We start from the raw sequence: 21,357 nt of genomic DNA on the forward strand, positions 1-21,357 counted from the left end.
CTTGACCTGGTGCTGAAAACATAACAGCGTTGGCGCCAGGCGCACCTCATCAAACAGATCATTCCATAATTTGGGGGCCACCACTGTGAAGGCCCTCTCCCTTGTTGCCACCCTCCCAGCTTCCCTTGGAGTAGGCACCCGGAGGAGGGCCTTTGATCTTGAACGTAGTGTACGGGTGGGTTCGTATCGGGAGAGGCGTTCCATCAGGTATTGTGATCCTAAGCCATGTAAGGCTTTATAGGTTAAAACCAGCACCTTGAATCAAGCTCAGAAACATACAGGCAGCCAATGCAAGCGGGCCAGAATCGGTTTTATATGTTTGGACCGTCTGGTCCGTTACCAATCTGGCCGCTGCATTTTGCACAAGCTGCAGTTTCCAAACTATCTTCAAAGGCAGCCCGACGTAGAGTGTATTGCAGTAATCTAATCTGGAGGTTACCAGAGCATGGACAACTGAAGCCAGGTTATCCCTGTCCAGATAGGGACGTAGTTGGGCCACCAACCGAAGTTGGTAGAAGGCACTCCGTGCCACCGAGGCTACCTGAGCCTCAAGTGACAGAGATGGTTCTAGGAGAACCCCCAAGCTACAAACCTGCTCCTTCAGGGGGAGTGCAACCCCATCCAGAACAGGTTGGACATCCACCATCTGGTCAGAAGAACCACCCACTAGCAGCATCTCAGTCTTGTCTCGATTGAGTCTCAGTTTATTAGCCCTCATCCAGTCCATTGTCGCATGGACATGTGTAATACAGTGACTTTTCAGATACCCGTTTAGCTCTTAGTTTAGTGAAGGGGGATAGAAATGTGAACTCTGACCATATAGAATGCAATACAAACCTGGAGGTTAGGTGGCTGGGGCCTCTGGCAAGAAATGAGACTGCTCAGAGAATTAGGAAATGCTTCCAAAATAACAATTCTCCAAATATGTATCGGAAAGGAAGAGCAAGTCATCAGAAACACAACCATCATGTACAGGAAATAAGTGTAATAGTGTATATGCGTGCTTAGTTACAAATGTCAGGACTCTGGCACTTTATTTCTTATTTTTGGGACTGAATGAAGTCTAGTGCTTGGAGCAGGAAGTAATGACAGTTTCCTGCCTCACCGCCTCCATTTTTCAGCCAGGAAAATAAGTAAACAGTTATCATACAGAATAACTGTAGGGCTTTCTAACAAACGAAGGTTGTATTCACAAATGTATAATACAGGCAGATATTCTCCACCACAACAGAACAGAAGAAGCCATATAGGAGGATTTCCAAGCTGCCTCCTAGCTTGGTATTCTATCTGCTAGGAACTCACTTGTTAAGGAGACACCCCGTGGACGCTTCACCTCCACAGGAGAAGCCAGGCCAGAGAGCAAGGACAGCAATAGAGAAAGCAACAGCATGATCCACAGGCAAGAGTAGCAGCAGCTCCTGAGGGAAAGGGAAAAACAGAAGACTTTCTTCCATACTACCAGAAACAGGTGGAGGAGCAAATGTTAATTCTGCCCCCATCCTGCGCTTCACCACAAAAAATCACAATTCCCTTCACATTTCAAAAACAATTTGAATTCAGGTATTTTATTTGACCGAAGCTTGATGCCTTTTTAAATTATTCCAGTTTCAAAAAGAAATCACAGGGTTTATTTTTCTCAGGACTCAAAAACCCTAGGAGACTGATTTTAAGGGATCTTCTAAGTAACTGTGGTCTGGAATTCTTTTCAGCCCCACTCAAGACTGGTGCATAAACATTTTGCTCTCCTGACTAAGAATTGTAATCTCCCCCCGTTTTTAAAAAATCACTCCAATTCGTTTTTTCTGGTGCAGCCTGCCTGCTTTCCTATCTTCATTAGGAAAGGGGCCTTGATCCAAGATCTGGGTCATCAGGGATTGCCAAAACTGGAAATAAGAAGCTAGAGGGGAATGGACATGCACCTACTATTTCTCTGACCCCAGGTTTCCACAAAACTGGGGAAGGGCCATAGCTCAGTGGCAGAGCATCTGCTTTGCATGCAGAAGGTCCCAGATTTAATTCCCAACATCTCCAGGTAAGGTTGGCAGAGACTTCTGTCTGAAAGTCTAGGGAGCTGCAGACAGTCAGTGCTAGACAATACTGAGCTAAATCAGTGGTTCTTAACCTTTTCCACTGCCAGCACCCCTTGGATTTCCAAAATATGCTCTTGCACCCCCTGAAAAAAATACAGTTCATTTTTTTTATTTTAATGTGTGTTTTAGCCTAACTTAGCTAAGATAAATGACAGTTTTCCAAAATCTTTGGTTGGGCCTCACACCCCTAGAAAAAGTGTCTCGCACCCCCGGGGGTGCGTGCACCCCGGGTTAAGAAACACTGAGCTAGATGGACCAATGGTCTGACTCAATATAAGACATCTTCCTCTGTTCCTACAATTCAGAGCATTATAGTTGCCTTGCGTGTGCTAATAAAGGCTTCTCTTTGAAAAGGAATCCCTGTCCTGGCCATAACATACAGAGCTACTTACAAAGTTGTTCCATGAGTTACAGCTAGAATAGGAATGACTCTCTGTAGGAAGGCCCTAGATGGCATCCCAATGACAGCTACATGCTCTAGTCCTCAGAGACTGGGCTTTGCTTCACATCATTGTTCAATCAGTTGCTGTACCTGGGCTTCAGGAAAGTAAAACTATGGGGAAGAGACAGCATCTTCTCTCATTTGTACTGGGATCGGAAGTAAGAAACAGCAGGAGTCTATCACAGTGCTTTGGGAGAGACTGCCACTGCTCTTTTGCCTACCCATAGCACAAACGAGAAGACCTGCATCTTCCCCCACACCTGCTGCTCTCTGTGCCTGCCAAAGGACTGGGGGTAGAGGCAGATTCTTATGTGCAGCAGGAATAAAGCAGAAGCAGTATGAGTCTCTCATGCTTTTTCTGCCTTTAAAGCCCAGCTGTAATGAACATATACTATAGTGGTCAAGAATTTGAGCAGCACATTACCAACTTCCATTTTAAAAGGGCAAAACTCCATTTTTGGAAACAGCCAGCAAAGCTGTTATTTTTAATGATGGGCATTTCTTTGTCAAAATGTACCTCTTCCTCCTTTCTATCTGCTTAATTAACAGCTGTCTAATTTTATATTCTGAAACGCTCTAAGGGAAATTCCCAGTTCTTGGCCAGCACAATCTCTGAGAAGTATAAATTAGAACTTTTGTCCTTCCTGAAGAAAACAAAGAATAGTTCAGCAATTTGTATGCTAAACTCAAATTAACCTTCATTAGCATGGAAAACAGAAACCCCAACTAGCATAAAACTTTCCTGATCACCTTTTCACAAGTCCTGGCTCTTGCAGTCTCTGTGAATATATTCATATATTGGAATATATTGATTGGTGCACGTTATAAGAGAGGAACGGCCACCTTTTCCTAATTCTTGATAGCCTTTGAGACATTCTTCTGTACAGGGTTTTTATTTCTGGCAATTCTTGTTGATCAGCTGCAATAATTTACCTCTGGATTTCTACCTTTTGCATCCACCTAAATGCTAAATGCTCCCAGCAGAGGTTTTTAGATGAATTTAAAATAATTTCCTAGGAGAAGCAGAGATCAACAAATACCTAGAAGATATAGAATATTAATTACCCTTGGATTACTAGAAGCAATTACCGCCTTCTGAAATTTAACCCTAACCCTAACCTAAAATAAGAATTTTTAAAAAACTTTTTGGCATTGGGTTCCCCACATCAAGCCAATCCACCCTCCAAATCCTCTGTGCGGTCTCAGGTCAATCTGTATTAATTGGTATTTCTTGACCTGTTTTCCCCAAGCTGAAATGTTATGATCTAGTAATTATAAACTGTTTGTTTCAATAAACTAATTAATAGATTGTTGTTTTTTTGTTGTCTTACTATGAATTTGTGTTTTAACTATTCAGATTTATTATTTATTTCATTTATATACCACCTTTCTCCAAGGAGCTCAAGGTGGCATACATGGTCCTCTCCCTCCTCATTAAATCCCCACAACAACCCTGTGAAGCAAGGTAGGTTGTGAGGCCGTGATTGGCCCAGTGAGCTTCATGACTGACTGGGGATTCGAACCCTGGTCTCCCAAATCCTAGTCCAACACTCTAACCTACACTGACTCTCTTTGTAACCTAAGTGGGATTTTTCTTTGGGGGTGGGTACTGTAATTTTTGTCAGTTTGCTAATGAACCGCCTTGAGCATATGGAAAGATGGTGCATAAGCAAAAATTAATTGTGGGAGGAAATTCGGTTGGCGACTGTCACAAATAGCCGATGAGGATCACCTCACGTGCAATGCAGCCACCGTCCCACCCTGCAATGCAGCCTGGGGAATTCTCGTACGTGGCGGCCAACCACAAAACCAGCCACCCGCACACCAACTGCGAATACAGGTGCAGGGCCACCCCCGCTTCTCAACCGCGTCTTTCCGCCGCTCTTCCTCCACCGCCCCCTGGAGAGCAGCTTCCAACGCGAACGCGCCCCGGCCTTACGAGTCCAGCCAACCCCCCATTTACCAACCGGGCGCGGGAATCCTCGTGGAAAGAAGGTCCCAAGTCCACCGTCAAGAAAGCGGAAGGAGATGACGAAACATCCGCTTGAAAGCGTGGTGAGGGGACTTTATTCAGTCTTTTCGCCCAGGCGCCGTTTTGGGAGTGGCGCGCACTTCCCTTTCCTTATGTAGCCATCACGAGAGCGGCGGAAGTAAATTTTCTGTTCTCACCAGCGCTACCCACAATGAACTGAAGGCGCCAATCTCGCTCCTTGCTTCTTTCCCACCTGAAAGTACAAAAAAAACCTCCTGTCCCATTTCCCCGCGCGACAACAGCGATGTCACCAGATTGATTTAACCTCCGGCCAAGCAAAAAAAAAAAAAAAGTTTGACCTTCCTCCCATCATGCATCTCTCTCTCTCTCTCTCTCTCTCTCTCTCTCTCTCTCAGCCAATGGACGCTTTGCATCGGAACTGGTCGCCATAGAGACAGATACAGGCGTATATATGCTGATGCTGGAGTGAGGAGGCTACAGGCTGGCAAAGGGGCAACGGTGGGCTTCAAAAGGGGTGGTGGCCGTGTGCAAGGGAGGAAAGCCTTTGTCTAAAAAGCTCTCTCTTGTGGAAGGGATCCGGGGGCTTCAAGGGGCTGAGATAGTACCAGGTACCCCAACATTTGTGTGTGGAAACCCTATTTTACTGTCCAGCCCACATACTGTTTCCACTTCACTCCTCACACACTGCATCTTTCTAGCCCACTGACTCCCCACCGATCGATCCCACTGCTACCATGCCGGTGACACAGGCACTAGAAGGAATAAAGCCCCCGGTCCACGAACAGATCACAGAGCTGCAGAACAAGATACAACTCCTAGGTAAGGAGTGTTTGACTTTGGAGGATGAAGCACTCAGAAATGGATGATAATGAATGGCCCTTGTGAGTAAGACAGCTATTCTGTGTACACTTACTAGTAAGCCTTATTGTGCTCAGTGGGACTTAACTTCTGAGTAAGCATGCATAAGTTTGAACTATAATGTGAATTACCATGGAAGCTCAAGAGTAATGCAGAGTAGGTAGTAATTTAGGCTGGAAAGCATTTTTCTGTGTGTTGCAGCTATTTTTTTATATAACTATGGTATGTTACATTCTGGGGAAGGACTTTACCTCATTGACAGAGCATCTGCCTTGCATGCAAAATGACCTACGTTCTACCACTGGTGTCTCCAGGTAGGGCTGGGAATAGGTCCTGCCTGAAGCCCTGGAAAGCCATTGCTAGTCAGAGTAGACAATAGTGAGCTAGATGAACAATGGTCTGACTTGGTATAAGTAAGTTTCCCATGTTCCTATGTTATTAATTTAGGTATATCGATCACTAAACGAAACATCAGGAACACTATTTTCTTGCCTTGTTCCTTTTTGCAACACCCTGTGAGCTAGGTTGCTACTATTTTATTGATGGAATAGCAGAGAGGAAAAGACTTCTTCCTAAAATAATCCAGGTATTATCCAAAATAATCTAAATCTGATACTCTGATTTTCCTCAAGGTTCATCCGTGAGGAGGTGGAATGCTACTAATATCCATGTTGATTGGGTGTATTCATGCTGAACACTTGGGGGAAAGATCCCAGAGGAGCCCCTGCTGCGGTAGAATTCCCTGGAAGAGAGGCATTGCTTATGCAGGCTAAATCAGTGTTGCAAATAATTCCACTAACATTATTGGGTCTGCAAAATTACTTATTAGCCTACATGTCCACTCATCTGTATCTGTTCATTTGTGGTTTAAAGGGCAAAAACATGAATGTTTGTAAAGCTTCCCTGTTTGATGACTTGAGAACAATTCATACACATTGCAGGAGCTCAGGCTAGTGACTGTTTGCAAGTCGGGGCTTCTTCACTTATGCTTCTGACTAACCACTTGCCCTATTGTATGTTACAGGAACCTGGCACAGCTCTATCATTTGCACAGTCTCAGCAGGAGAGAGGAGGACAACCAGTCCTTTTCCCCAGGGAGCTCTGGGAACTGCAGCTCTGTGAGAGCAATAGGGCTCTCTTAACAACTCTCAGCACCCCTAACAAACTGCAGTTCCCAGGATTCTTTGGGAGAAGCCCAGAGAATGTGAGAGCATGCCATAACCAAGCTGGTGTTGTTACAAAGTCTAGTTACCACCTTGGTGTATTTTTATGAAAGTTCGGTCTACAAATATTTCAGTAAATAAATATATAGACACTGAGAAGTGCTGGTTTCATTGGGTTGTATCGAAGATACACTGAGTTCCACTCATGCAATGGGACTTCCTTTTCTTGCAAACTACCAAAATCTGTTCCAGGGCCTCCCAACCTTCCAGAGCAGATTTTGAAGATGCACTGGGGGTGGGCCTGCAGAGGAGAGAAAGGGGAAGATCCTTTGTACAAGAGGAAGTATTTGGTGCAAGCAGAATGGCAGCACTGGATACGATCTATGAATCCCATTGACTAAGCCAATGTTCGTATTTCTAGTGGTACCAGAAGTCCAATTAAAATTAACAAATCTGGTACATCCCATCCTAGTACACTTTTGTTGGGGTCCAGGGGTCAAGAGAGTATATGAAAGATATTTCTACTACAATAGATGTATGATTGCCCTGCAGGATCTGTTTTCTAGAATAGAAAAATAGAAGATCAAAGAAAAATGCTTGACACCTTTAAAAGGCTATTGGGTTTCTTATAGAAAGAGGCCACGTATCAAGCCTCTTTTTTGGTTATGCTTCTGATTCCAGAAACACTAAATCCAATTCCTCAAAGTATGTCATACAGTACTTCTGTCATTTTATTGAGTGCATCATGCAGTTAACACAGTTGCATATCTGTGAGAGGAAATGAAGGTGACTGAAAGTTACCAAAATTGGCAGCAACTTTGGTCATGCTTTGTTATTTGAAATAAGCAGAGAAGTTTCATTTGTACTCATTACAGAAGGTGATCGGAAAGCTTTCTATGAGAACTCCCAATGGAACATTAAGAAGAACAAGGAATCAATTTTGAGGCTGAGGCAGGACAATAAGAAGTTGCACCAAAAGTTGGCAGATCTCCTAGCGGTGAGCGTTGTAGTCATGTTCTGACCTATTGCTAGTAAACAACCAGAATTTGTGGTATCGGCTCATGTTACCACTGCTCCCAGACCAAGATCTCTCTTCACTTTCAGATAAGATTTCTACCTTTACATTTCTTACATTGGTGTGAGCTTTTTTGTTGGAGAGAGTTTGAACGGACAAATTGTCCATACTTATTAACATACTAGCAGTTGTTACACACACTATTGGGGATTCTTTTTACCTTTGACTTGGTATCTTAAGTTGCAACCATTGTTCAGGTTACCTCTGAAAATCACCCCATGCCAGATCCAGGTTTTGTGGGGTTGTCAGGCAAGATGCCTTCAGTGGGCCTTAGGCCCTCAGTGAGTGCCCCTTCTTTCTCACCACTACTATGGGCTGCTCCTTGCTGCTGCTTTCGTTGCTTGCTTCCATGACTGTTTTCTCAGGAAAGAACCAGCAGGCAAGCAAGTGATGACAGCATTGAAGAAGAGGAGCAGCCGGTACTGCTCACATCACCCTCTCTCTGGGAAGTAGTTATTTAAGATCTTGCTTGTTCTTTTAATGTTGTTCGGTTTAGTCAAATTATCTGACAGCCTGTTCTGTCTTCCCCTTTCTCCACTCAGGACAAGGATTCTTGTCTAACCCTGAAGAGCAAGGCTGGGGAACCTCTGGCCTGCAGGTCCAATACGCAAGACCATTTTCCCCAAACCATGCCTTTTCAATCAACCGGCTTCACTTTATGACAGACGATGGGAGGGTGGGGTTCAATTCTGCATTGGCGGTGGCTGCCTGTTCCCAACAGGGAACAGGCACCTGCAGCCTAAACAACCGGATTTAATCTCTGCTTGACAAATGGGGGTTAAATCCTGCTCACTTTGGCTGTGTGTGACCCTTCTCTGCTGGGAACAGCCACATACAGCCTGAGAAAGCTGTCCCCTTTTTCCCCTAAGAATCGGCTAGGTGAGGAAAAGTGGGGGTAGTCACTTGGAATTTTGGTGTGCCAAACATGTTTTTGTTATTTTGATATCTCTTTTATGTGCAGATATCAATACCAGATGATGCTACTCTGTAACCCTTGAGATATTTGGCTCCAATGTTTCAATAACTGAGATAGCTGGAAATGATCATGGAGCCAATGTTACTGCTAAAAAAATTGTTCAGGCAACATAAATGGTTAGAATTCAAGGTAAATGTCTAAGACAACAATATTATGTGGATTTGTGCCTTTCATAATAGTGCAGCTGTGACTATATATTATAGTGGTTTTGCTCCCTGATAATTATTTATTTATTAGATTTATATTCCACCCTTTCTCCCAGTAGTAGCTGAGGCCAGCAATAATGAATGTTGATAACCACTTCAGCACTCAAATAGTTAAACAAATTTAGCCATCCTCCTCAACTATACAGGTCCACCCCAAAAAACCTCCTATAGCAAAAAATGAAGCCAAGCAGTGCCTAGCTTTAAAGTTTTTGCTTATCAAATTTTATCTCTACAACAAGTTCAAGACTTAGATTTCCTCTTCATGAAGTCAATGATTAATGATCCCTCAGCTCCAGTATACCCTGGGTTTAACACCAGATTAGTCCATCAGGAAGGATGGAAAAGAACAATCAGTTATAAAAGTAGCATACCTTCCTCTGATAGACATGCCTGCAGCAGATCGCAGTACGGTAGGGCCCCACTCATACAGCAGGTTAGGTTCCAGACCCCCGCCGAAAAGCGGATCAGCTGTACGTGGGGGTCTGGAACCTAACCTGCTGATCATGCCATAGGAGGAGATCAGCTGTAGAGCTCTACAGTTGATCTCCTCCTCCAGCACGATCAGATCGAGCATGGGAGTCTGATCGAGCCAGAAGAGGGGGAGATCAGCTATAGCGCGCTACAAAAACAAAGAAAGGCCTTCAGTGGTTCCTGGGGTTCACCAACTACTACCATCGGTTCATTGTTAACTACTCTGAGAAGATTGTGCCCCTCACTGACTCCCTGAAAGGACCGGGCCCCTTCCACTGGACTGATGCCGCGCAAGGAGCCTTCGAGGAGCTGAAGGTTCAATTCTCCTCAGAACCTATACTGCAACACGCAAACCCAGCCCATCCCTTTGTGTGGAGATGGATGCGTTGGACGTGACCATCAGCATAGTGCTTTTACAACCGGCATGGGGGGGGTGTCTGAGAGACCATGCGTTTTCTTTTAGCGGAAGTTGACTAGTTCAGAGCAAAACTACACCATGTGGGAAAAGGAGCTGCTGGCCATTCGGGATGCGCTTGAAACTTGGTGACATCATTTGGAAGGAGCGCAGCATGAGATTGAGGTGCTCACCGATCATCGGAACCTGGAGAGCCTCCACACTCCCCGTAAGCTGAACCAGAGACAGGTGTGCTGGGCGCAGTTCTTCGCCCGCTTCCACGTCAAGATTCATTGCATTCCTTGGGCACAGAACAAAAGGGCAGACTCTCTGTCCCGCAAACCGGAGTACTTGGAGAATCCGACTCCGAGACCGCAGCAACTGATCATAGCCCTTGAGAAGGTGGTGTGCCAAGACTCTTGGGTGGAGGATCTGCGGTTGGTGCAAGAACACGATCTGTTTGTCCAGGAGACATGCTCAGAATTAGAGGAGTAGCCTACTGGGAGTGCAGAGGGTTGCACTCTGAAGGGGGGGTGCTGTATCACCATGATGCTATGTATGTGCCTCCTGGGGACGTGAGAGCCAAGGTCAGTGTCATGACTCCCCCAGTGCTGGGCACTTTTGAGTCTTCAAAACCTTGCAATCAGTTGCCAGGGAGTTTTGGTGGCCCCAGATGAAGGGGGAGGTGGAGCGTTATGTTCAGTCCTGCCCCACCTGTGCCAGAGCTAAACACGTCACAGGGCGACCAGCAGGACTCTTAGAGCCACTCCCTACCCCCCAGGGTCCTTGGCAGATGGTAACTATGGACTTCATCAGTGACCTTCCCCCCTTTCAGGGGAAGACAACAGTGTTGTTAGTGGTGGATGCTTTTACTAAAATGGCTCATTTCATTCCATGCTCGGGACTCCCCAATGCATGAGACATGGCTCAGCTGGATGTGCAGCATGTGTACAGGTTGCACAGTCTCCCAGACAGTTTAGTTTTGGACCGAGGGACACAATTTACGGCTTTGTTTTGGCCTTGTGGCAACTGCTGCAGAGCGAACTGAGACTATTGTTGTCTCATCACCCGCAGGCGGATGGTCAGACTGAGAGAGTGAATGCCACGTTAGAGCAATATCTCCGCTGCTATGTGAATTATCAGCAAGACAACTGGGTGGCCTTTTTGCCCTTAGCAGAGTTTGCTTACAACAACGCAGTGCACGCTACCATGCAATGGACTCCATTCTTCGCCAACCTGGGATACCACCCCTGAGCATCAGCCCCGCCATTCTGGCAGGCGATGCAGCAGCTGTTGAAGGAACAGCTAGAGAGGGCGAAAGCGGATTATAAGAGAGCCACAGATCAACATCGACAGGAAGGGCCTGTGATCCATGTGGGAGACAGGGTGTGGCTGTCCACATGTTACCTGCCCACACGGGGACGCTACCATAAGCTGGAAGTTGGAAAGGTGGGCCCCTTTGAGGTGGAGGCTTAGATCAATCCAGTGGCTTTTCGCCGGAGGCTGCCTCCTTCTTTCAAGGTACATCCAGTGTTTCATTGCTCCCTGCTTACTCTGGAGCATTCTCTACATCCTCCCCACAGAATGCCAGAGGTGCGTCCGCCCCCCCCCCTTTGCAGTGAATGGGCAAGAGGAATATGAAGCGGAGCAGATTTTGGACTCGCAGAAGCTCCAAGGGCGGCTTCAATATTTGATTCACTGGAAGGGATTCGACCAGACGGAGCGTTCGTGGGAAGCAGCCAACGACGTTCATGCTCCGGACTTGGTGAGGGACTTCCATGACACTTACCTGGACAAGCCCAAGCCCAGGGGGTGGGGGGAGATGGTGCATGGAGGGGGGGATGATGTTGCACCCCAGGCACAAGAGCAGCTAGCTCAGGGAGAGGTGTCAGATGAGGATGAGGTCCCTGGGAGCTTTGAAGGAAGGGTGCGCACTGTCAGCCTGCAGACTTCCCCAGCTAGCCCCCCCCATCGAGGCGATTCCCATGCCGCCTGTGAGTTCCTTGCCTGAGCCGTTGGGAAGCGACCCCTCGTGGATGCCAACCCTGCCCCCACAGGAATCCCCACCTGGCACTTCAAACACTTCCCTGCCGACCAGCTTCCCACTCCCCGAAGCCAAGCCGTCACCTAGCAAAGCCCCACTGTTGGATGGGCCGCCAGAGGCTTGCCCCCTCACCCCACGCGAGACAGCGAGAAGAGGGACTTTCAGAGGGTGGAACTTTAGAGGAGCTGTTTACAAGCAAAGACCTTCCCTACTTAAGCAGGTGCCCTCCCGGACTCTAGTGTTGAGTCAAAACTCCCCTCTCACTGCAGAGACTGCTTAGGTAGCCTAGCTAGGGAAAGTAGTGAGCTAGAGTAGACAGGTTTATGAAGCACACTGCTTTGGATGTAACCATCACAATAAAATGAGAATTGAACCAAGCCTCGCCTCAGTCTCTTGCCTCAGGCTCTGGGCAGGACAGCACCTATTCCAGCCTTTTTGTGGACACAGATGGCATGCATATTGCAAAAAACACATCTGCGCAAAAAACACACTCAGAACTGAAGTGTCAGCAACACTTGTGGATACTCCAGAAGTAATAGGGATCCATTGCTGCACTAAAATATGGACTATCCACTGGTCTTTGAATGGAATAGTTGCCAATTTGGGGGGGGGAGTGTGTATTCTGCAAGCTTGCACACAGTATTAACTACATACTGGCATTATGACTACAGTATTAACTCTGCTTCAAGAAAATAATGAGGTCAAGCTACATCAGGGTACCTCAAACTTTCAAAACAGTTTCCATTGCCAGCAAAACAAGTTGTGCTAACAAATATTGAGAGCAAAAAGCAAATGATGACATACCTGCTCAAACCCTATATGGCATTGTCTCTCAACACAGCGACCTTAAAACACATGAGGAAGCAGACATTATTTTGTTACAGCATGGGATCTCTGTTGTCACTGTGTGTCATCACAAATGCATCAGGATGATTTCAGATGACAGTGATGTGTTTGTTTTGCTAGTACACTACTGCTGGGAGTTTAATGTGGCAGGGAAAGTCACTAAAGAAGCAACAAGCTATGGAAGACAAGTCATTAACCTAGGACAAACTGAAGAAACACCAAGATAGTGTGCAAAGTCTGTTACCAGCCCATGCTATATCTGACTGTGACACACTGGCACATTGTCAAGCTACTAGGAAATTAACTATGATTAAGAAGTTGAAATGGTGTTCCCAACATCAGAGTGTGAGTACTGTATAGAGGAAGTAAACAGTGAAGATGTTCTCAGGGAGACTATAACACCATGTAGTAGCACTAAGGCCACGTATGCGGTTGGGAAACCCTTTTTCAAGCTGAGGGCTGTGTTTCCTTCTGGGTAACCTTCCAGGTGCCTCATGCCAATGATTGGCAGGGCCAGAGGTAAAAGTGGGCACATTAACACATTTTTTAGTTTCTACACATTCTTGCATACCGCTCTAATCTCCAAGGAAGCAAGAAGCATTAACAGAGTTCAGGAACTCATTCCAGCTAAGCAAAAATACTCAAGGAGGGTGCAAAGCAGGGCCAGTTAGAGGAGGTGTTGTTGTTGTTGTCTTTATTTATACCCCACCATCCTTCCAAAACTGGAACTCGCGGCGGCTTCCAGATAAAAAACACATATAATTAAAACATACAGAGTCTAGATTAAAATAAAATTAAACTAATTCCAATATTAAAACCATTCATACTTATAGCTAACAGAGAATAAAAAAACCAGTTTAAAAATTGAGGAATTAGGCATTAGCAATTAGGTATGGCCTGGGGAGAGTACCAAGGACCAGATAGAGATGCCTGGGTGGCAACATTTGGTCCCCAGATCTTTGATTCCCCATCACTGACCACAGTGATAAAGAGAGACAACAACAGGCAACAAAGCGCAAGTGTGGCCACTGAAAGTGGCAGACACATATTCATGGGCATCAAGGCTAGCTTCTCACCCACTACAAAATCGTTGGGAAAATGTTAAACTTGCCCACTTCCAAGCCATGTTATGGTGTTCATGTGCAAACTCTGATCTACTATCACTGGATCCAATTCAGTTTGGTTAGACACGCAAGAAAAAAACAAAATGTTTTGTTCCAGTTGAAATTCCACTAAATGTACACTCTGCTCCAAAATAAATCTTAGAACTCATCAAATGGAACTGTCATTCTTTTGAGCCTTGCAGTATCAACTGGTGTAGCTCTTTTGCAGATCAACTCTCTTGTACATTTCTGTGTCATTGTTAAGGAAACCATAGGTTGTATCCAACTTAGTTCTCCTCAGAGTAGATCTATTGAAATAAATGTACCTAGTTAGTCATGTAAATTAATTCCAATGTGTCTACTCTGAGTATGACAAACTGGAGGATGAAGAAGATGAAATTGTTTAGCTGCACTACTTTTAGGCACAAACAAAAAAACGGAGTCATTTTTGGGAAGTTCTAACCACGAATTGTTGCCTGAACAGGGTTTTTTTAAGCTGTAACCCTTGCTGTGTACGCATTTTTGGCTTTCTTGGTTACTGAAACACTGGAGCCAAATATCCAGATTGTGCAAGGGTTACAGACTGGTATTGTCTAGTTTTGACGTGTGCACATAAAGGAGATATAAAAACAACGGAAACAAGTTTGGCACACCAAAATTCTAGGTTGATCCAAAATAGGGCATTTGGGACCCATACTTTCCAAGTTCTCTGAGTTTCAGTGGAGAATGTCAGCAATAGCCCTTGCCATTCTCCCAAGTTTGGATGAAGATGTAGGATCTACCTGAACTCACACTGAGTTTGTCTCACCAGATTGAAAAATGTGCTTGCCATTAGCAAGGTAGGATAGATACTTATGAGTAGAGCTTGGAAAAGTTACTTTTTGGAACTACAACTCCCATAAGCCCCAGCCAGCATGGCCACTGGATTGGGCTGATGGGAGTTGTAGTTCAAAAAAGTAACTTTTCCAAGCTCTGCTTATGAGCCCCTGGAATTTCTAATTTTATTGAGTACAAAGAACAATGGGCTGTTTATATAACCTGGGCTGTTACTAGCCTTCAGTCTTATGCTAAATGTAAATGTACTGCCTTCAAGTCGATTCCAACTTATGGCGACCCTATGAATAGGGTTTTCATGAGGTTGAGAGGTAGTGACTGGCCCAAGGTCACCCAGTGAGCTTCATGGCTATGTGGGGATTTGAACCCTGGTCTCCCAGGTCGAAGTCCAACACCTTAACCACTACACCACACTGGCTCTCTAGTCTTATGCTAGTTAATATATATATATTTCAAATGCTGAATCATTTGTGATTAGGCCATTATCTAAAATTGCAAAAAAAAAGGAAATTTTGACTTGTACAACGCTGCTGATAATCAATTCCCTTTCCATTCTGTCTGGTAGAAGTGTTTGTTACCTGGAGATCTGAAGATCCAATAAGATGTTACCTTAACTATTTTGTATTTCTTGGGTGTTTGTATAAAGCATTTCCAACATTTCCAGTGCATTTTTTAAAAGTGGGAAGAAAAAAGCTTGGCACATGCCTTTCCTCACATACCCTACCTTTGTACTCATAAAAGGCAAGCTCTGTGTTCCAGAAAAATATTTTATCTTGCATGCATCTTGGATTTATGTGAGGTTTTCAGAAATAGAATACAGTTTGATTTTTTGCAGGGAGAAGAAAAAGTAATCAAGGCTGCATTCCAAGAACATCCAGCTGAGCAAGGATCTGTGAAAAATAAAACAGGAGAAGTAGGTGACAATCCCTTTCCTTTTATATCAGTACACAGAGTGAACATGATAAAAACTGAGAATCCTACAACAAAAAGTAAAAACTATGTGTCTACTGGCAAACAGATTTTTTAGGTTTATATATTGCATCAAAAACTTGCAATATCTGTTTGGTCAGAGCAGAGCTTGGAAGATTACTTTTTAAAAGTAATAAGTTACAGTTACATGGCCCCCAAAAGTAGTAATTACCGTTACAATTACAATTGCTCTGAAAGTAACTGGTTACTTTACTTTTCCTCCAAAGTAATCACTACAATTACATTTCAGTTACTTTAAAAAAAAGCCTTGGCTGGCCTTGGCTGCTGCACATCTAAGTAGCCTAAAACAACATTAAAAATAAACAAACACATACAGAGGTAGTAGAATAATTATTTTTATTCATAAGACAGCAATGGTGGTCTCTCTGCTGGTAAGGGTGGTGGAGAGGGAGGCTGAGGCCACTACTCAGATCTTTGCACGTCAAATCAAGTGCAACCCCCCCACTCAGCCAGCCAGCATAATCTCTCTCACTTAACCACCTCCCAGGCCCTGCCACCAACTAAGGGACACTCACTCAAGCAAACATTTTCCCCTGAGATGCAAAAAACTTAAAATACTGCAAATGAAGCACAGTAGCCAGACAGGGTGGTGGAGGCCACTTTGTGTGCCAAATGCAAACACAGTGTATATATATATATTCATTCTCTCTCTCTCTCTCTCTCTCTCTCTCTCGCTCTCTCTCGCTCTCTCTCGCTCTCTCTCGCTCTCTCTCGCTCTCTCTCGCTCTCGCTCTCGCTCTCGCTCTCGCTCTCGCTCTCGCTCTCGCTCTCGCTCTCGCTCTCGCTCTCGCTCTCGCTCTCTCGCTCGCTCTCGCTCTCGCTCTCGCTCTCGCTCGCTCTCGCTCTCTCTCGCTCTCGCTCTCGCTCTCTCTCTCTCTCGCTCTCTCTCTCTCTCGCTCTCTCTCTCTCTCGCTCTCTCTCTCTCTCGCTCTCTCTCTCTCTCGCTCTCTCTCTCTCTCGCTCTCTCTCTCTCTCGCTCTCTCTCTCTCTCGCTCTCTCTCTCTCTCGCTCTCTCTCTCTCTCGCTCTCTCTCTCTCTCGCTCTCTCTCTCTCTCGCTCTCTCTCTCTCTCGCTCTCTCTCTCTCTCGCTCTCTCTCTCTCTCGCTCTCTCTCTCTCTCGCTCTCTCTCTCTCTCGCTCTCTCTCTCTCTCGCTCTCTCTCTCTCTCGCTCTCTCTCTCTCTCGCTCTCTCTCTCGCTCTCTCTCTCGCTCTCTCTCTCGCTCTCTCTCTCGCTCTCTCTCTCGCTCTCTCTCTCGCTCTCTCTCTCACCTCCAGTTCTTTATCTCCATTCTGCTGCTGCCTCCTTCTCCTTTATCCTTCTCCTTTATCCATGTTCTTTACCTCCGGCTCCTTTCCCCCTCCACTCCATTCTTCACCACCACTATCTGTTTGTTTAAATAATTGTTTTCTCCACTCCACCCTGTCTCACTCTCCGCCTCCTCCCTCGGCACCTCCTCCCCATCCACAGAGTACGAGGAAAGAGCGACACTGCACAGAAGCCCAGTTTGAGGCACATGATTTTCACCCACAAATCAGAGGAGCAGAAGACTTCCCCGGCTCCCCCCCCCAAGTAATGCCCAAAAGTAATTCTGGAAACGTTACAATTACTCCACAAAAGTAGTAAAATTACTCCTAGTTCTATTACAATCAAAATGTAAAGGAATTACCCACTCGTTACTCAAAAAAGTAATGAATTACAAGTAATTCGTTGCTTGTAACTAGTTACTTCCAAGCTCTGGGTCAGAGGAAATAATGGAACAAAAAAAATATACATGCACAACATGAGAAGCCAAGCTTTCCTCTTCCCAAATCACTTTCATCTCTATTAAAAACCTATTGTCTGTCTCCAGTCTAAAGCACCCTTACCTGTTCGGTACTTTCATTCTTTCTTTCATTCTTGTCCTCTTCTCTCTGCTCCGTAGGGTGCTATCCAGATCATCAATCACCGGCTATGTGAGAAAATCAATCAGCTAAACAACCTGAAGCATCAGGTAGAGATGCGAAAGCGCAGGCTAGAGGAGCAGCAGCTTCAGTATAGTACTAAAGCACAAGAAATCAATTACATACAAGGACTAGAAGAACGGAACATAGAGGCAGCCAAGGTGAGCCAAGCCTGAAACCTTTGGAAGGAGGAGGCTGACACACTCCACTAGACGTTTCCTCTCACTGGGTTAGAGTCTGTCTAGAATCCCAGGCAGGTGGAGTCTTTCTACCAGAGTCTCAGGTTATTGAAAATGAAAGCAGATCATTTGACATAACACTTGGGGAGCATGTGAAGTTTATTTGTCCCTGAAGGTTTCTTGGATTCTCCTCCCAGTACTGAAAGTGGGGTGTAGTAGGATGTCGTGGCTGCAGCAGAGTGGGAAGGTTTGGATGTCAGGACTCCTGGGTCCTCGGTTCTCCTTAAGAGATCTGAATGATTTTGTGCACAGGGAAAAAAGAGTCATCGCAAATGGCTCCTTTTCTGCTTTGATTAACCTCCGCTTTGAGTAAAGCTGCTCTCTCAGGTAACACAAAGAACAAGTTCTTATAATGGGTAGCTGTGGTAAGTGCATTGTATCTAGTCCTGCAGCTCTTCTCTCTGTGATATAATGATGAATTGGGGCTCCCATGTGCTTATCTGTTTTGCTCCCTCAGTGTCTCTTCTTTCAAAAGCAACTACTAATTTGGAGGGAGGCATCAATGTGTTGTTTGCACATGCGTGGCATGCTGATGATCTATTCAGAAGAAGACTTTTCTTCCTAGCACCCATGACTGGCAATTCTTGGAGCTTGCCCCATGATCTTCACTGAATCTAATCACACAACACACAGACAAAGTGCATATATTTTGGCAGCATGCACTAAGCCAAAATGGTTAAGTGAGTTCTCCTGTGTTGGAGGTGCATGCTGGTGCACAGAGCCTAAGTGACCCTGCTTCTCTCCTCCCTTAATCAAGGGAAAGACAAGCTGGCTGATGTAGTATTACATCCAAACCAGCACTTCTGGTTTGTTTCTTCCAAACAAACCATTATAGGTAAGCCAAGAATAAACTTTGGCTAGAAACCACTAGCATTGGTTCAGTCAATAAAGCTAAGCAGACTGCTCTGTGGTTTTAGTCCCCTCTTGGCTAACGGAGAAACAAAGTAAGCAAGCTCTGGCTTCATGCACGAGCATGCAACTTGTGCACAGCCATAGTCTGTGGCTTAGTGCTATGTGCAAACATAGCCATTGAGTCATGTTTTATGAAACTTCATTCAAGGTGCTCACTCAACTCCAGTTGCGAGACCTTAGCCAGCCTCAACTAACTGCTGGATCATGCTGAACCTCCTCCAGATAAACAGTAACCTCTGGAGGACTAGGTCATATCCTCTGTGTTAAGTACCTGCTTTGCATTTTGGTCTCCTGATCACCCTGTTATTAAATGGGCTTGTCCTTTGTCTATGGCTTTGTGTCTTAAGAACATAAGAACATAAGAACATAAGAAGAGCCTGCTGGATCAGGCCAGTGGCCCATCTAGTCCAGCATCCTGTTCTCACAGTGGCCAACCAGGTGCCTGGGGGAAGCCTGCAAGCAGGACCCGAGTGCAAGAACACTCTACCCTCCTGAGGCTTCCAGCAACTGGTTTTCAGAAGCATGCTGCCTCTGACTAGGGTGGCAGAGCACAGCCATCATGGCTAGTAGCCATTGATAGCCCTGTTCTCCATGAATTTGTCTAATCTTCTTTTAAAGCCATCCAAGCTGGTGGCCATTACTGCATCTTGTGGGAGCAAATTCCATAGTTTAACTATCCGCTGAGTAAAGAAGTACTTCCTTTTGTCTGTCCTGAATCTTCCAACATTCAGCTTCTTTGAATGTCCATGAGTTCTAGTATTATGAGAGAGGGAGAAGAACTTCTGTCTATCCACTTTCTCAATGCCATGCATAATTTTATACACTTCTATCATGTCTCCTCTGACCCGCCTTTTCTCTAAACTAAAAAGCCCCAAATGCTGCAACCTTTCCTTGTAAGGGAGTCGCTCCATCCCCTTGATCATTCTGGTTGCCCTCTTCTGAACCTTTTCCAACTCTATAATATCCTTTTTGAGATGAGGCGACCAGAACTGTACACAGTATTCCAAATGCGGCCGCACCATAGATTTATACAACGGCATGATGATATCGGCTGTTTTATTTTCAATACCTTTCCTAATTATCCCTAGCATGGAATTTGCCTTTTTCACAGCTGCCACACACTGGGTCGACATTTACATCGTGCTGTCCACTACAACCCCAAGGTCTCTCTTGTGGTCGGTCACTGCCAGTTCAGACCCCATGAGCGTATATGTGAAATGAAGATTTTTTGCTCCAATATGCATAATTTTACACTTGTTTATATTGAATTGCATTTGCCATTTTCCCGCCCATTCACTCAGCTTGGAGAGGTCTTTTTGGAGCTCTTCGCAATCCCTTTTCGTTTTAACAACCCTGAACAATTTAGTGTCGTCAGCAAACTTGGCCACTTCACTGCTCACTCCTAACTCTAGGTCATTAATGAACAAGTTGAAGAGTAGAGGTCCCAATACTGATCCTTGAGGGACTCCACTTTCTACAGCCCTCCATTGGGAGAACTGTCCGTTTATTCCTACTCTCTGCTTTCTGCTTCCTAACCAATTCCTTATCCACAAGAGGACCTCTCCTCTTATTCCATGACTGCTAAGCTTCCTCAGAAGCCTTTGGTGAGGTACCTTGTCAAACGCTTTTTGAAAGTCTAAGTACACTATGTCCACTGGATCACCTCTATCTATATGCTTGTTGACACTCTCAAAGAATTCTAATAGGTTACTGAGACAGGACTTTCCCTTGCAGAAGCCATGCTGGCTCTGCTTCAGCAAGGCTTGTTCTTCTATGTGCTTAGTTAATCTAGCTTTAATAATACTTTCTACCAGTTTTCCAGGGACAGAAGTTAAGCTAACTGTCCTGTAATTTCCGGGATCCCCTCTGGATCCCTTTTTGAAGATTGGCGTTACATTTGCCACTTTCCAGTCCTCAGGCACGGAGGAGGACCCTAGGGACAAGTTACATATTTTAGTTAGCAGATCAGCAATTTCACATTTGAGTTCTTTGAGAACTCTCGGGTGGATGCCATCCGGGCCCGGTGATTTGTCAGTTTTTATATTGTCCATTAAGCTTAGAACTTCCTCTCTCGTTACCACTATTTGTCTCAGTTCCTCAGAATCCCTTCCTGCAAATGTTAGTTCAGGTTCAGGGATCTGCCCTATATCTTCCACTGTGAAGACAGATGCAAAGAATTCATTTAGCTTCTCTGCAATCTCCTTATCGTTCTTTAGTACACCTTTGACTCCCTTATCATCCAAGGGTCCAATCGTCTCCCTAGATGGTCTCCTGCTTTGAATGTATTTATAGAATTTTTTGTTGTTGGTTTTTATGTTCTTAGCAATGTGCTCCTCAAATTCTTTTTTCGCATCCCTTATTGTCTTCTTGCATTTCTTTTGCCAGAGTTTGTGTTCCTTTTTATTTTCTTCATTCGGACAAGACTTCCATTTTCTGAAGGAAGACTTTTTGCCTCTAAGAGCTTCCTTGACTTTGCTCGTTAACCATGCTGGCATCTTCTTGGCCCTGGCGGTACCTTTTCTGATCTGCGGTATGCACTCCAGTTGAGCTTCTAATATAGTGTTTTTAAACAACTTCCAAGCATTTTCGAGTGATGTGGCCCTCTGGACTTTGTTTTTCAGCTTTCTTTTTACCAATCCCCTCATTTTTGTGAAGTTTCCTCTTTTGAAGTCAAATGTGACCGACCGTGTTGGATTTTCTTGGCAATTGGCCATTTACATGTATGTTTAATTTAATAGCACTGTGGTCACTGCTCCCAATCGGTTCAACAACACTTACAT

The 21,357-nt window shown here is 45.0% G+C and overlaps 2 protein-coding genes across 5 annotated transcripts in view; one reads left to right on the plus strand and one right to left on the minus strand.

The window, feature by feature from the left end:
* Positions 1-4,638, minus strand: part of PRKCSH (protein kinase C substrate 80K-H) — a 64,843-nt gene extending 60,205 nt beyond the window's left edge. Inside the window, exons 1-2 of one of the 3 annotated variants that reach the window (XM_061640365.1) lie at positions 4,500-4,638; positions 1,303-1,418 (exon numbers count right to left, since the gene is read on the minus strand). In XM_061640365.1, coding sequence (XP_061496349.1) covers positions 1,303-1,390 — 88 coding nt within the window. In that variant the 5' untranslated portion in view covers positions 1,391-1,418; positions 4,500-4,638. Of the gene's footprint in view, positions 1-1,302; positions 1,419-4,264; positions 4,386-4,495 lie in introns of those variants that run through there. The other 2 variants (XM_061640347.1, XM_061640355.1) reach the window with 2 other exon arrangements.
* Positions 4,639-4,970: 332 nt separating this feature from the next.
* Positions 4,971-21,357, plus strand: part of ODAD3 (outer dynein arm docking complex subunit 3) — a 37,275-nt gene continuing 20,888 nt past the window's right edge. For both annotated transcript variants that reach the window (XM_061640327.1, XM_061640336.1), the window contains exons 1-4: positions 4,971-5,344; positions 7,422-7,543; positions 15,331-15,408; positions 17,408-17,587. In XM_061640327.1, the coding sequence (XP_061496311.1) occupies positions 5,260-5,344; positions 7,422-7,543; positions 15,331-15,408; positions 17,408-17,587 (465 nt within the window). In that variant the 5' untranslated portion in view covers positions 4,971-5,259. The remainder of the gene's footprint in view (positions 5,345-7,421; positions 7,544-15,330; positions 15,409-17,407; positions 17,588-21,357) is intronic.

This window comes from Rhineura floridana, chromosome 1, assembly GCF_030035675.1.
Source record: "Rhineura floridana isolate rRhiFlo1 chromosome 1, rRhiFlo1.hap2, whole genome shotgun sequence".
NCBI lineage: Eukaryota > Metazoa > Chordata > Lepidosauria > Squamata > Rhineuridae > Rhineura > Rhineura floridana.